The following is a 15,629-nucleotide window of genomic DNA, read 5'->3' on the forward strand; positions in this document are numbered from 1 at the left end:
ATAAAAGGATGGGATATCTGGTGAAAATTGCATAATCTATTCAAAACTTCATTGTCTGTCTACAATATATGATTATGCACTGAAACACTTTAAATTCCACATGTACATTGACACATGCACTGATCTATCTCTCAATGACCATGCACCATACCTACAGTGCTTCAATTTAAAGAGCTAAGATTTGTTTCCAATATTAGGAACGTGAAAGCTATTGTCGGCCTTAACACAATTTCAATTTCTAACCACTACCTCGAAACCCTTCCCAGCCACTGCCGTCTGAAGCTGTCTCTCTCCATCACCAAGACTGCCTATTTCCATCTCCATAAGGCCACCTGTCTCGATGTCTGTTTCAATACATTGACTACTGCAACCTGCATGAATGCCTACAGATCCACATTCCATTGCTCTTTTGTCTGGTCGCCCACTTGTATTTTCAATCAACTTGAGCTCATGTAAAACTATAATGCTTATATTCCAAATTGTACCATTATTCAATCAACCCTCTTGCATTGTCTCTCTAAACCTTCCACCTTCCTCCCTCCCGCCTACTTTTAAGATCCAATTTTTCAATAAGTCCCAACATCTCGGGTGTCAGTATTATGTTTGGTGACATATAGGCACAGTTTATTAAATTAAAGGGAGGACATATAAATTCGATGTGGTGCAGTGGTAGTGTCCTTACCCCTGCACTTGGGAGGCCCACGTTCAAGTCCCACCTGCTCCAGAGGTGTGTAATAACATCTGTGAACAGATTTGATTAGGGAAAAAAAAGTATTAATTTGATGCTGTATCAATAGACACAATTTTAAAGGCCGTTGGAGTTAGGGAGTCGTGGCTCTGGGAAGAGAACATTCTTCCAGGACACCGTAGCATAAGAGGTCCCCCGGTCTTTCTTATTATCACTTGGGATCTTCGATCGACAAAACAAGAATAAACACCCAAAGAGGCGAGTGAAGGCTTCGGTTTAAAGGTTATAACGAAGGGTTATAACCATTCTCAGCAGTGCAACTCCCCCTCGATACTGCTTGCCGTCGGCTCCCCAGGCGTCCAACTCGAGTCGGAATGCTCACTGGTCCCACTAATTACCTCAAATCCGGCGCAAAAACGTCTAGAAAGCTATCGAGCGATTTCCCCCTTTTCGGAAACGGTTAAAGCGCCGCAGAGGCAGAAAAGAGATCCGGAACCCATGCTGAAGCACCGGCGGTTCCGGCAGGAGGGGCAAGCTCAGCGGACCTCTTTTATTCCGTAGCACAAAAGGTGGTCCGCTCGCAACAAGGGTTCGGGCAGAGGCAAAGGGGGAGGGAAAAATGATAGGAGGGTGTGGAAGTGAAACACGGGGAAAGCAAAGATAACGACAGACACCGCCAATCATAACAACAACAACAACAATAACAATAATAAAAACGAAACTGCATTATTGGCGCATTGAAGGGGTCCTAGAGGCGCCGGAGAAGCGAGCGATGAAGCAAATCCCGCGGTTGATAGTTGTTGCCCAGCCGGCGCGAGGCGGACCGTTAGGCATTTAAACAGGGGGAAGGTTTCCCCTCCGGCTCGTGGTGGGGTGGGGTAAACGGCGCCAAGAGACTAAATCCTGGTGCAACGTTGGCATCCTGCTACTTCGGGGAGGCAGACCCGACCCTGCTGGTAACACCAGAAACCAAACCCTTCCTCCCTTCCCCTCAAAGTAATGTCACGTTCGTGAATGTACTAGTTGCCACTGCTATGTGATGCAGGGTGAGCCCAAAAAGGGATCGAAACAAGGATAATGAGCGGGGATCTTAGTATATGCGGGTCCCGGGCGAGCCTGGGGCTGGGTCTGGGGGCAGCGACTGGCCTCGGTCTGTTGTATCTAGCCTACAGTAGGGGATGGGGGAAGAGGACCTGTCGGGGCAAACACGAGACACTTGACTTCAGCAATGTGAAACCCAGCAAGCCAACCGTGCAGAACCAGGCAGGTGAGTAATAAAGCTGGGTGGATTATTGTAGTGTGACTTCCTTTATGCAATGAGATAGTTAACTCACCAGAACATCCTTTACAAACACTTGCCTATGTTACTCGGATCATGCTGTTTACTGTTTAATCCATGCCATTGTAACCCTTTGTCTTTTGCCCTCTTTCCCATTATCATATTCTGCTATGAGAACGGTGAATCCATTGCAATACTCCACAAGTTCTCCTCTTCCACCCCTGTGCCCATCCCATTGCCCTTTAGTTTGTATTATAGGGTTTTAAACCCATGATAGTACCTTAAATTTGTTTCCCTGATTTTAATGTTTTAAGTGAATGAACTGACAGACTCACTAAATCCTAGTGCATAGATGTTAGTCATAAATAGTGATATGGGAGTTTGTTGACAGACCTGTCTAGAATATTTGTCTCATTGCTACAGTGGTTTACTTCTGGAAAGTACTTAACAGTATCTTTGAAATCATTTTGGATTGTGAAATGCATGTCATTAATTGCAATTTAACATAGAATCCCTGCAGTGTAGAAACAGGCCCTTTGGCCCAACAAGTCCACACCAACCCTCAGAATATCCCACCCAGAGCCATCCCCCCGATAACCTATCTACTCTGCACATCCCTGGACACTATGGGCAATTTAGCATGGCCAATCCACCTCACCTGCACATCTTTGGACTGTGGGAGGAAACCCACACAGACACGAGGAGAATGTGCAAACTCCACACAGACAGTCACCCAAGGGTGGAATTGAACCTGTGTACCTGGTGCAGTGAGGCAGCAGTGCTAACCACTGAGCCACCATGTGTGCTTAAATCATGTAGCTTTTTTCACCATTTCAAATTTCTCCTGCCACTACCAATGCCAGTGGCATTCCATGAATACTTCAGTTTAACAACATGAACTGTGTTATTAACAGAGTATTCTGTGTGATTTAGTTTTGTAAGGCAACGTGGATGCTATATATTGTATAAAATGCATTGTATCTCTGATCCACAAAGTTAGAAAGTGTTGAAGCATTTTACGATTATATCAACAGGCAATCTGTATAAAAACAAAATGAAAACATAAATATCTGTTGACTAAGAAAACAAATTGGCATTTATGTTCAGTGATCTTTCATCAGAACTTTTGAAAATTATTCACAGGATGAGGGAATGACTGGCTGGGACAGCATTTATTGCCCATCCTTAATTGCCAAAAGGGCAGTTGAGTCAACCACATTGCTGTAGGTCTGGAGTCGTACCTAGGCCAGACCAGACAAATATGGTAGTTTCCTTCCCTAAGGGCCATTAGTGATCCAGATGAATTTTTATGGCAAATAACAATGGTTTTGCGGTCATCGTTGAACTCTTAATTCCAGATTTTCATTAAATTCAAATTTCACCATCTGCTGCAAATTCAATCTGCTGATTCAAACCTTGGTCCCCAGAACATTACTCAGGTCTCTGGATTAAGAGCCCAGTGATAATACTAGTAGGCCATCACATCCCCACTTCTGAGTTCTGTTGTCAGAACAACTTGCCTTCATTGGCCAGCCTTCCACCATGGAACCAGAAGGAGGAGCTTGGCACTGGTATCAAAAGCATTTACAGGCACCTTTCTTTGGAACTGTTGTGACACTGTCTTTTAACAGAATTTGGAAAATTGTTGCTGTCTGCCATATCCACAAAAACATAATTAATTGTGTGGTATTTGCACAGGTTTTTCAGCATTTTGTGGCCCTCCCACATATCATTAAAATATGGGAAGAATTCACCAGAGGCATCCTGTAGCAGTACTTAGTAATCTTCTCACCCGTGTCTACTTTGGGTTCTACCATAATCACTGGGCTCCAGACTTGGTCAGTCTTCAGAGAAAAATTGATGCAGAAACTGAGTGCTGGAGGAGACTGCTTTCCCTTGATGTCAATATAGTATTGAATAAGTATGAAATGTAGCCACTATATACTACAACAATAATAATTTGTATTTATGTAATGTCTTTAGTATAGTAGCCATTCCAAGACACTTCAGAAGATTAGTATTTTCAAACAAAATTTGACACTGAATTATGTAAGGAGATATTGGGGTAGGTGACCAGAAGTTTGATTGAGCAAATAAATTTTAAGTATCATCTCAGTAGAAAGAGAGGCAGAAAGGAAATTCCAAAACTTGAAGGCTAGGCTGAAGTTACCAATAATGCTGTGAAGAAAACTGGGGACAAGCAAGGGACCAGAACTGGAGGAGTATAGATACTGGAGAATTGAGGGATTATCAAAATTGGGATGAGGAGGCCATGGATTTTTTTAAAATCTTGAAGCAATATTGGTTCAGGGGTCGGTTTGATTAGTGAACACATGATGGGTGAACCGTACTTGGCATGAGTTTGAAGGTACCAAAAGCTCGTCCACATCTACAAAACTCAACCCAAAGGTATACTGAAGCAATTAACTGATAGGTGCAGCTGCAATAACAATCAGAAAAACTCCAAATGCACCAGGCAGCCTGCTTGTTCAGCTCCAATCGCTGGAGTCAGTATCAGACTTTTTCAGTTGTTGTGATGGCTGTATGTACATTGCGGAATGCACAGCCTTAATTAGCCAAACATCTTTCAGTTACAGCTGCGAATCACCAGGAAGAGTGGAAGCAGCATCATATTCAAATATCCTGTCTAAGTTATACTATTCTGACTCGGACATTGTATTGCTATTTCTTTGCCATCCCTGGATCAAAATCCTTGAATTTCCTCTAAAATATCATCATAGGTAGTTGTCTAGTGTCACAGTAAGTAGCCTCTGAACCAGAAGCTCAGGAGTTTATTGCTCACGTTGATAACATGACCAAGCGGGCTGGGTAGAGAACTGAAGAAGATGGTCATGAAAGGTGCACCATTAAGACAACTACAATCTCTGAAGGAGAAGGTTTTTCACCAACTCAGTCTTGCTAACATTGTACAGAATGCAAAATCAGATGTTTTAAAAACGAACTGAATAAAGGTCCCCATGAAGACAGCCTTGGGAGAAATGATGCCAGAATCAGCATTATTGATTGGATTCACACTTGCCTTTTTTTAAAAAAAAAAAGCAGTGACCGGAAAAGAAAACCCACAGTGAGTTTCAGAAGTTGGAATTGCTGATGAGATAACATGCTTCAAGACATCATTTGCTTTGTGCATGTTGGCTCTTTACCACAATTACTAGTAACAGAAACTTCATACAGAGCACAGTTGGGATTTTGGCCAAAATGCTACCTTACCTGGAAAAGTTGTACCCTAGCCCTAACTTATAACCTGTATTTTCTCAGTTTAGAGGTACTAAACAGTATTGCATTGTTGAGTGAAGCAGCTACATTCGTGTTGCTGTGGACCAAAGTAGGGCTTTTAGAATAGAGTTAGTAATTTTGAGGTTGGAATGATTGAATAAAGAAGAATGTATTGCTCCCATCTAAGCAATTTGAATGAATCATATTAGCAGAAGGAGTTAATGATGAGTTTAAATCTTTTCACGCTGAGATTTGTGTCTCACCTGAAATTATGTTAGCTCAAGATCTTAACTGCTGTTGGGGTTGTTGAATTGATGGCTGAAGATAGAAATGTGCTACTGCATTAAATGACATCTAGTTACATTGCAGGAAAACTATTTTCTAATGGATGGCTTTCCTTGAGAAATTTATAACTCTGAACAAAGAATGTTGTGGTCAACGTAAGAACTGTGGGCTGCAAGATCTTAGTCAGAATTCTCGACAAATTAAGGTACCATTATCTTTTTAAAGTATTTCACCTTGGACTGGGGTGGACAAGGTCAGAAATCACACAACACCAGGTTATAGTCCAGCAAGTTTATTTGAAAACACAAGCTTTCGGAGCCTCAGTCCTCCTTCAGGTGTTAGTGAGAGAGGTAGTATCAGACATAGAATTTATAAATAAAAGACCAAAGGGCCACACCACTGATGAGGATGGATTAAACAAACCTAAGATGCTGTTAAATATTTAATCAGTTAGAAGGTTTTACTTGATTAAATGTATCTGTGTCTGATACTGTCTCTCTCACTAACACCTGAAGAAGGAGCGAGGCTCAAAAAGCTTGTGTTTTCAAATAAACCTGTTAGACTAGACTGTTAGACATTTCTGAAGAAGGGTCTAGGCCTGAAACATCAGCTTTCCTGCTCCTTTGATGCTGCGTGGCCTGCTGTGTTCATCCAGCTCTACACCTTGTTATCTTAGACTATAACCTGGTGTCGTGTGATTTCTGACCTTGTTCACCCCAGTCCAACTGGCACCTCTAAAATCAGCTAGAAGGCTGAGTGGTCTGGGATGCCAGTCTTTAACCAATTTGATCCACTCCACATGATATGTAGAAACAACTAAGGATCTGGATCCTGAGAACTTCCTAGCTGAACACTTGTGCTTAACTACAACTCTAGCTAAGCTGTTCCAGTACAGGTACAACACTGACAGCTACCTGGCAATGCAGAAAATCATCTAGGTACATTCTGTATATTAGAAAGTAGAACAAATCCAATTTTGTTAATTACCATCTCATCAGCAACACGATAGAAGGTGTCAACAGTGCTATCAAGTAGCACTTACTCACCAATAAACTACCAGTACTGAGAGATAATAAGAACTGCTGATGCTGCAGTCAGAGATGATGCTGTTCTGATGATGCCTGGCCTGCTGTGTTTCTCCAGCTCCATACTGTGTTGTCTGTAACTCTATTTTTTCTGGTTAATTTGATAAATCATTTTGTATAATTAGAGAGATTCTATATTTTAGTGTAATGCAGAGTTTACGCTGATAGTTGCATGTATTGTTTGATCAACTGTAGTGGATTCAGTCACTTTCTATCACGGAGCTTAGGAAGAACTGGGTGGTAATGGAATTCCATCCTCCGCTTAGGACGCATGTTTATAGTTTATAAATGTTTATAGTTAATCCCTCAAAAGAAGGGTCCTGACCGAAAACATCAACTTTCTGGCTCTTCGAATGCTGCCTGGCCTGCTGTGTTCCTCCAGCTCCACACTGTCTTATCTATAACTACAAGTGCTGAATTTGGGTTCCACCCAGACCACTTGATTTTTACCTCATCACTAGCTTGGTCCAGTCATTGACAAAGGGATGAATTCTAGATGTGAGTGACTGCCTTTAAGATGAAGGCAGCATTTAACCTAATATGGAGTCAAGCACCATAAGCAAATTTGAAGTCAATGGTAATGAGGAGAAAAACGTTGTACTACTTGGAGATTTGCAAAGGGAGATGATTTTTTGAGACCAAACGTCTCAGTCCGGGGATATTGCTGTGGGAGCTCCTTAGGACATTTTCGCAAGTCCAACACCACAAATTTTTTCATGACCTGCTCTCCATATTAAGGCCATAAGTGGGGGTGAAAAGATGATGATGATGGTAATATTTGGGATCATTTATCACACTTCACTGGCTCCATTTGCAGCAAGACTTGTTAACATTCAGACTTAGGCTGATAAGTTGTAAGTAACATATGTATTACATAAATGCTGAGCAATGACTATTTTTAACAAAAGGAATGTTAGCAATGGTGGTGAAAATCATGAAATAGCTATGGGATGTAAGGTGTATATGTCTTTATATAGATATTTTTAGTCAACCTATCCAGACATATGACACATCCCTGGAACAGGTGGAACTTGAAAAGGGTCACATTATCCTTTATTTTAGAGTTTTGATTTTGAACTAATTGCCTGTGGATTTTGAACTGTGTGCTTGAAAGTGTTAAATAATTAACTTGGCACTTTTTCTTCCTGAGCATTGATTCTTAAACCAGTATGTGTAAAAGAGCAGGTGACTGGAGTCTTTTGGCGTGATAACGAGAATTTGTTTGATCAATAGGGACTGGCGTGATTTGTCAATCAACACATAGTTTGGAAAGCTTTTGGTTCAGTTTGCAGAAATATTTCAAGAAACATGGCAAACAAAAGTTCTTGAAATATTTCAAGTTTTGCTATACGTAAATAACTCTTCCTATTTTATCTTGATTTATTTTACATGTTAAACTTCTATTTTATTGTTAAGCCACATTGCTGCAGGTTTGGTTTTATGTTTCAGTGAAAGGCCACCATGTTCCTAAAAGATCACATCTTTTTTTGGTTTGTTTTAGCAAGCCAGATTTAGCAACCCAGTCTGAAATCATTAGTAACAATAGTTAGCATATTAACAATGTGGCAACCCCAGTTAAGTTTGTGGTCAGTGGCAACCCTTGGATGCCAATGCTGGACAACTCCAGCTGATAACCATGAATTTTTACCTTTTGTGGTTGGCCACTGTGGTGGTTAGTCACTGAAGGTATTCACATGACGCTGCCGATGTCCCTTAACAAAGGAACATAAGTTTATTATTCAAAAGTAAAAAACCAAATAGCCAAACAGAGTTTCAGTCTTTTCCCCAGCAATAAATTTTACTCATACACAATTCCAGTGGTGTCACTCCTAATTAACTCTAATTGCTTATTAGTTAACTATTTCCAGTTTTAATGGCCTAGAGACTTCTTTCCAATTCTAATAGCCTTGGACTCCATTTTCAGCTCTGATGGCCTAAATCTCTCTCTTCGGTTCTGACAGCTTGAAAACTGTGACACAAACTTTCAGTTTGAAGACTTTATAAGCTAACTTTCTCCTCAGCTGATATGAAACGGTTCTTCTGAACTGAAAACCTGATTCTCCTGAACAAACTCAAACTAGTAGTGGCGTCTTGGCATTTTAATTTTCTGAATGTCACGTAGCTCATCATTGTAAACACTTGGTCAATTAACAACACAGGTGCCCTGCTAGACACTTATTTCCAAGAAAATATGTGACTTAATGTCTTCAGTTCACTGTTCCAAGTAACTGTCTCTAACTTTTTCTAAAACAAACTTTAAAAATCCAAGTTGCTAAATGATGATAATATGTCAGACCTTAATCACAACGCAAGTACTGTGATCATGCAATTCAACTCCTAACTCCCCAAAACCTAGGACAGTTATACCATACACAAGGCACACGTAAGGAGTGTGTTGGAATACTCTGCACTCGCTTAGATGAATACAGCTCCAACGACATTTGAGAAGCTTGACACCATCTAGGACAAAGCAGGAAACAAATAATCTCATTGCTGTCTGCTTCAGGACTCCAAAGATGTTCTGCATGCACGTCTAGGTGGTGTTTCTGTGTGTAGTTTAAATAATCAGAGGGCAGAGATATGCTGTTTGGACCCTTCAGCTGAATCCTTTAACATGGCATGGAATTGACTCTGCCGTGCAAATTTGTATTGGATGCCCTGAAGTATCCCAGATAGCTATACCAACATGTCTAGAACTACTAACCACAGGTCTATGATCAAGATTGGAATTAAGGAAGGTCATTTACTTACATGAAATTTATTTAAAAACAAACTCGTAGAACAATCAACACCTCCAATGACTATCCACTGTGTAAGCCTTTTGGACTTGAATACTGTTGTAAAAGTTAGAATGAACCCAAAAGCCCCTTATCTATGCTACGTACTATGATCATCAACTGTCTAAACTCAAATCATAAAACTTACAATATTGTTTTGTTTAATATTTTTAAAATCCATGAAATTCCTTTGGAATCTTAAAGTAATTTTTAAAAATGCTTAACTTTTTAATAAACAAAACTTGCCGCAATACTGCAAAGTTGATGGAGCTCAAGATGCAATTCATCGGATGTGGCTTTGCTATTCCTGCACCTTCCAACTGCGCCTTGTGGCACTGTTTGTGGTTACTTGCATCCAGCGTCCAGGATAGTATGTCTAAAGCTCCATTGCAAAAAAGGCTGCAGTTCAAATTGCAGTTTGCAGCATATGTCTCATGTACTGGAATATCTGGTCCAAAAGTGCATTTAACCTGTATTCAAACATTTAATTTGCTTTTATTTAGCATCAAAGGAAGGTAAAACACAGTCGGCAGAGGACGCTAGTAACATCGCAGAATTGAAGAAACAGCAGCTGGAGATATGGGAGCAATTAGATGTTATCCTTCAATGTGTGAAGGAGCTGAAGGGCGAAGTGATCGAACTTCGGGAGTGTCTGACTGGAATGACCGATCAGATTGTTGGTGATGTCAGGTAAACTCTCTTTTGCATTTCTTTGTAAAAATTGATGTACCCAAACTGTATAGCAAATAGTTATGTATAGTGATAATAGCTAAGTTTTGTCAAGTGAGTTGTAATAATGAGAACAGGTTATTCTTATGTTTCATTTTAGGCACTATCAGCTCAATTACACTGGTTCAATTCAAGTTTGTAACATTGACTTTTCGGTGTTACTTAGTACTATCATACTTTGCTACGTTTATGTGAATTTTTCATTTGTCTAGCTATTCTGAGTAATTGGCACTAAATTTTATGGCATTTTGTTTGAAAAGGTGGCTTTCTAAAAATATTGCAGCTTGTCAGCAACGCTAAGGTGAACTAATTGGCTTTTAACAAAAACTAAACTTTTTTAAATTTAGTTCCTTTCTTCTGAACAAAATGTCACAAAGGTACTTCAGAGGAGCACCTCTTAAAATGAAGTACACTATCAGGCATATTAGGTGAGAAGATCAAAAGCTTGGTCAAAGAGACAGGTTTAAAGGAATGTCTTAAGTGAGGATGGCGATGTACAGAGGTGTAGGGAGGGAATTACAGAGCTTCAGTCGCAGGCAACTGAAGGCATGGCCAAAATGGTGGAGCAAATCTAATTAGAAATATACAGAAGGCCAGAAGCAAATCTAAACATCTTCCATAGGCATAATGAAGCGACAGAGTCTGCCTGAAACCAAAATTAAGGTCTACTGTTAGAGGCAGAAGGCATAGCTGAGGTAATAGAGGTGGTGTTTTGCACCGATATTTACCAAGGAAGGTGACTTTTCCGGGTCTATGATAAATGAAAAGATGGTCAGATACAGATTAGGAGCAACAACAAATGCTGTGTGGTACAATTTAAAAGGAGGTGTTTGTGCACAAATTTTTCAAAGGTGACAGGATAACAAAGCAAATACTAAGCATATGGGATCCTTATGAATTTTTCAGGCAGATGGGCTTTGCATTTGTGCAGCTTCGTTCTGTTAGTGGTTGAAAAAAAACAGCTGCTTGCACATCAGGCTCCATTGCTGTAAAAGCTGTGTTTGCAAATCTAAATACTAGACTTGGGTAGGTTATTTTCTGCAAATATGGAACATTCTCACTCATTAGATTTTATTTTGCTCCAAGTTCCTAACATCACTAGTATTTGAATCGTTTAGTCCAGCATTCTAATAAATAAATGGGATATAGATGCATCATTAGTTGGATAATTTTAAACCAAGCCAACACTTCCTTTGCTTTCCTAACCTTTCAATAGCTAACTCAAGGTGGAAGGATTCTGTTGTCTACTAGTTTTTACAGCTGTTGTTTTACGATTGATTCCAGATTCAGCCTCCCATGAGTTTTAATCTGGACATTGGATCAGATTGTGGAAGTTAAGAGATTAGGCACTTTGGAATCTGCCTGGAAAGAGTAGAGAAAAAGTGTGCCAAACAGGGCTCTGGTCTCATGTCAAAGTATTGCTCCTATTTCTTGTCAAATAAAGATGTCCAAATTATAAATCCAAATGCACAGAATTAGGTTAAGTGGATGTCAGAATGCTGAGATCAGCCATTTATGTAAAAGATTTTCCAGGATTGTTTCTTCACCCAATTCAGGTATAATACCAACACTGCTCCCACTGACAATCACCTAGCTACATGTGTACAATTTGAAAATTTTGAGTGTACTGAAAATTGGAGTTTAATCATACTTTTTTAAAAAAATCATGTTTTACATTTCTGTGAACTTTGTTCAAATTAAAGGAAATGGTTCAGTGAGTGAAAGCTAAATATTTGCATTAATTTGAACATCAAAATAGTTTTTCAGTCCATAGATGTTGTTCTCTAAAATCGACCAATTCTGCCCAATCATGAACAACAATGTACTCCTCAACCAAGTTGAAAGATGGTGTGTCTAGTATCCAGTTTGTTTGGGTGTTGTATAAGAAGTTGTTTACTGAAAGAAGCCCATGTATTTGACACTTTGTGCATGATGCTGTACTTGTGGTACATCTAAGTTATCAGTACTTCTCAGAACAAACCTGTTTCAGTGCAGAGCATATTTAAAACTCTCTTGACCCATTAGTACTTTCTATACCTATTGGTGTCTTCAGGCATTTTATATCATTTCAGGCATTTAGTACACTTGAAATGGCTTCATTTTTCCTCTTCACCCCAACCCTAGCCCTAACTGTATCGTAGGTACAACAGAGACTGACAACGTATTAGTATAGAAAAATTGGGAGCAGAGTTTGGTTCTAAAACCTCTCAAATGCTTTGATAGTTTCAGAGGATCCAAGAAACCTTTTTTATAAAGTTTGACACGAACAGACATTAATCTTTTTAGATATCTCCATTCTGAAATCATGATTCAAACAATGTAGAATTCTTGTTTTGACTAACTTTTTTAGACCTAGATGTTATAATTTAAATGAGAAAATCCTGAAGCTTCACTTTATCAAACTGATTTCTTGAAGTTTACATTACAGAATTTTTTGACCTCATTCAAGAAGTTGAGAGCTACTACTAACCTATTTTATTACGTTAGTATAGAAAACATTGGCTCCATTTAGGCCACTCATTTATCTATCATGCTAAATGTAAATGCAAAAGAAAAATGAAAGCACTAAGTTTTTTTTGTTTCACAAAGGTCTCGTTTAGAGCATTGCGAAAAATCAGGAAGAAAGAAGAGAATAGGATTTAATAGAGAAAGAAGTAACTCTGCTGAATCAAACTCCATCTATTTCACATCCAGCGCTGGGAATAAGAGCAGTGCTGAAACAGAGAGTGAAGGAGGGTAAGTAGAAAAGTCTGCACTGAATAGTGATCTAAAATAACACCATGGTTTTGCATGTTTTTGTCTGTTTTAAAGTAGTGAGAAATGAAAAAACATTGCCTGACAATTACGTATTGGACACTCCTTCAGCATCATAAATTATCTGCATTCATTGTAGACCTGGAATCATACAGCAAAGCAGAGGCCCATCATGTCTGCGCTGACCTATGTGCTATAATCCCATTTTCCAGCACTTGCCCCATAGCCTTGAATGTTTGAATGTAGAGCAGTGTTTGACTCGTAGTTCTCTCCCACTATCGACATCCTCGGGACAACCATTGAATATGAACTCAACTCAAAATATGGTGGTTACAAGAGCAGGTCAGAGGCTTGGACCTCTGTAGTGAGTAACTCTACCTGATTTCCCAAATCCTGTTCACCATCTACAAGACACAAGTCAGGAATGTGATAGAATACTCCCCACTTGCCTGGATGAGTGCATCTCCAGCAACACTCTTAAAAAGCTTGACAGCATCCAAGACAAAGCAGCCCACTTGATTGGTAGCATACCCACAAACATCAAGGCTTTCCACCCACAATGCCATTAGGGAGGAAATTTGACCCAGCAACACCAAAGCAACAACGTATACTATCTACAAGATGCACAGCAGAAAAATGCCAAATATCCTTAGATAGTACCTTCCAAACCCACAACCACTTCCATCTAAAGATACAAGGACAGCAGATACATGTGAATACCACCACCTGCAAGTTTTCCTCCAAGTCAGTCACTATCCTGACTTGGAAATATGTTGCCAGTCCTTCGGTGTTGCTGGATCAAAAATCCTGAAATTCCGCCCGCCCCACACCCCCCACCCCCCCCCCCCCCCCCCCCCCCCCCCCCCCCTAACAGCAGGTCTACCCACAACACATAGAGGTTCAAGAAGGCAGATCAACATCACCTTCTCAAGGACAACTAGGGACAGGTAATAAATGTTGGCCTAGCCAGCGATATCTATGTCCCGTTAGTGAATATTAAAAGAAAACCTGGTTGATTGCATTCGCTGCACACATTGCAATCTACTTTGGCAAGACCAAGTGCAGGCTGGGTGACTGTTCTGTGAAACGCCTCGATTCTGTCCATGAGAATGACCCCGATCTCCCAATTGCTTGCCAGTTTAATAGACCACCTTGCTTTGAGGCAAACATTGCAGCAGGCCCAGGACAGAAATGTTCCAACAAAGCTTCTTCAGAAATGTGTAGCCATATAGTGTTCCGGTTAATGAATCACAAGTGGGTCTGCAGGTAAGGCAAGTAAGTAAGAAGGCAAATGGAATGTTATTTATTACAAGGCCAATGATGTATAAAAGTAGGGAAGAAAGGTCTTGCCTTTCATGGTGTTTTGATGTAAGATCATTAACTGTTTCTTTTGAAATGCTGCCTGATCTCTGTTTTAGGCATTTTCTGTTTCTGATATTTCAGATTTCCAGCATTTTTGCTTTTATGCCAACACTGTTGTGTGTCCTAAATAAATTACTGGTCACTTAAGTGGCAGACAACGACCTATTCATGAGAGAGTTTAACCACCAGCCATTGATATCCAGCTGGTATTGCCACCACCACTCATTAACATCCTGAGGAGAGGGGTGTCATTCATTGATAAAATACTAAACTAGATCACCCACCTAAATGCTGTGGCAATTACAGCAAGTTTGGGTATTCTGTAATTTGTTTTCTTGATACTCCAAAGCCTGATCAAACACGAGGACTGTAAATGAATACTTTCTACTTGCCTGAACCTCTGCAGTTCCAATAATATTCAAGAAACCCAACACTGTCCTTCGCCTTATCATACCATCTTCCCTATGTATCTGTCCAAATGTCTTTTAAATGTTATAATTATACGCATCTCTACTGCTTCCTTTGGCAACTCATTCCATATGTGTGCAATCATCTGTGTGAAAATATTGCCCCTCTGGTCCTTTTAAATCTTTGCCCTCTCACCTTAAACTTCTGCCCTCTAGATTTGGACTCCCCTACCCTGGGAAAAAGCCTCTATAAGGTCACTCCTCAGCCTCCTACGCTCCAGGGAAAAAAAGGTGTCCTAGCCTATCCAGCCTCTCCTATAACTAAAACCCTTCAGTCTCAGTAACGTCCATTTTAATAACACACTTCCTATAGCAGAATGACCAGAATTGTATGCAGTACTCCAAATGTGGCCTTACCAACGTGTTGTACAACTGTAATTTGGTATCCCAACTCCTGTAATCAGTGCTCTGACCAATGAAGGTAAGCGTGCCAAATGTCTTCTTCACAAATGTTGTCTTCACCACCCTGTCCGCCTGTGATGCCACTTTCGAGGAACTGTGTATCTGCACACCTAGGTCTCTCTGTTCGACAACACTCCCCAGAGTCCTACCATTAACTGTGTAAGTCCTGCCCTTGTTCATCTTATCAAAATGTTTTGCATTTATCTAAATTAAATTCTACCTGCCACTCCTTAGCCCATTGGCCCATCTGATCAGGATCCCTTTGTACTCTTAAATAACCTTCTTCACTGTCCACTCTACCATTAATTTTGGTGTCATCTGCAAACTTACTAACCATGCTTCCTATTTTTTCTTCCGAATCATTGATACAAATAACAAGCAACAACGGACCCAGCACTGATCCCTGTGGAACTTCGCTGGCCACAGGCTTCAGTCCAGAAAACAACCTTCCACCACCACCAACCTCTGTCTCTAAATTTGTATCCAATTAGCAAGCACTGTCTGAATCTTGTGTGATGTAGCTTCACTAATTAGTCTACCATGTGGAGCCTCGTCAAAGGCCTT

The 15,629-nt window shown here is 40.2% G+C and overlaps 1 protein-coding gene across 1 annotated transcript in view; it reads left to right on the forward strand.

Annotated features, from left to right (window-relative positions):
• Positions 1-1,331: 1,331 nt before the first annotated feature.
• LOC109912708 (regulator of microtubule dynamics protein 3) overlaps positions 1,332-15,629 on the forward strand; it is a 50,828-nt gene continuing 36,530 nt past the window's right edge. Inside the window, exons 1-3 of the mRNA XM_048600361.1 lie at positions 1,332-1,955; positions 9,855-10,041; positions 12,670-12,816. Coding sequence (XP_048456318.1) covers positions 1,766-1,955; positions 9,855-10,041; positions 12,670-12,816 — 524 coding nt within the window. The 5' untranslated portion in view covers positions 1,332-1,765. The remainder of the gene's footprint in view (positions 1,956-9,854; positions 10,042-12,669; positions 12,817-15,629) is intronic.

The sequence above is a fragment of the Rhincodon typus genome, chromosome 8 (genome assembly GCF_021869965.1).
Source record: "Rhincodon typus isolate 14 chromosome 8, sRhiTyp1.1, whole genome shotgun sequence".
NCBI classification, from domain to species: domain Eukaryota; kingdom Metazoa; phylum Chordata; class Chondrichthyes; order Orectolobiformes; family Rhincodontidae; genus Rhincodon; species Rhincodon typus.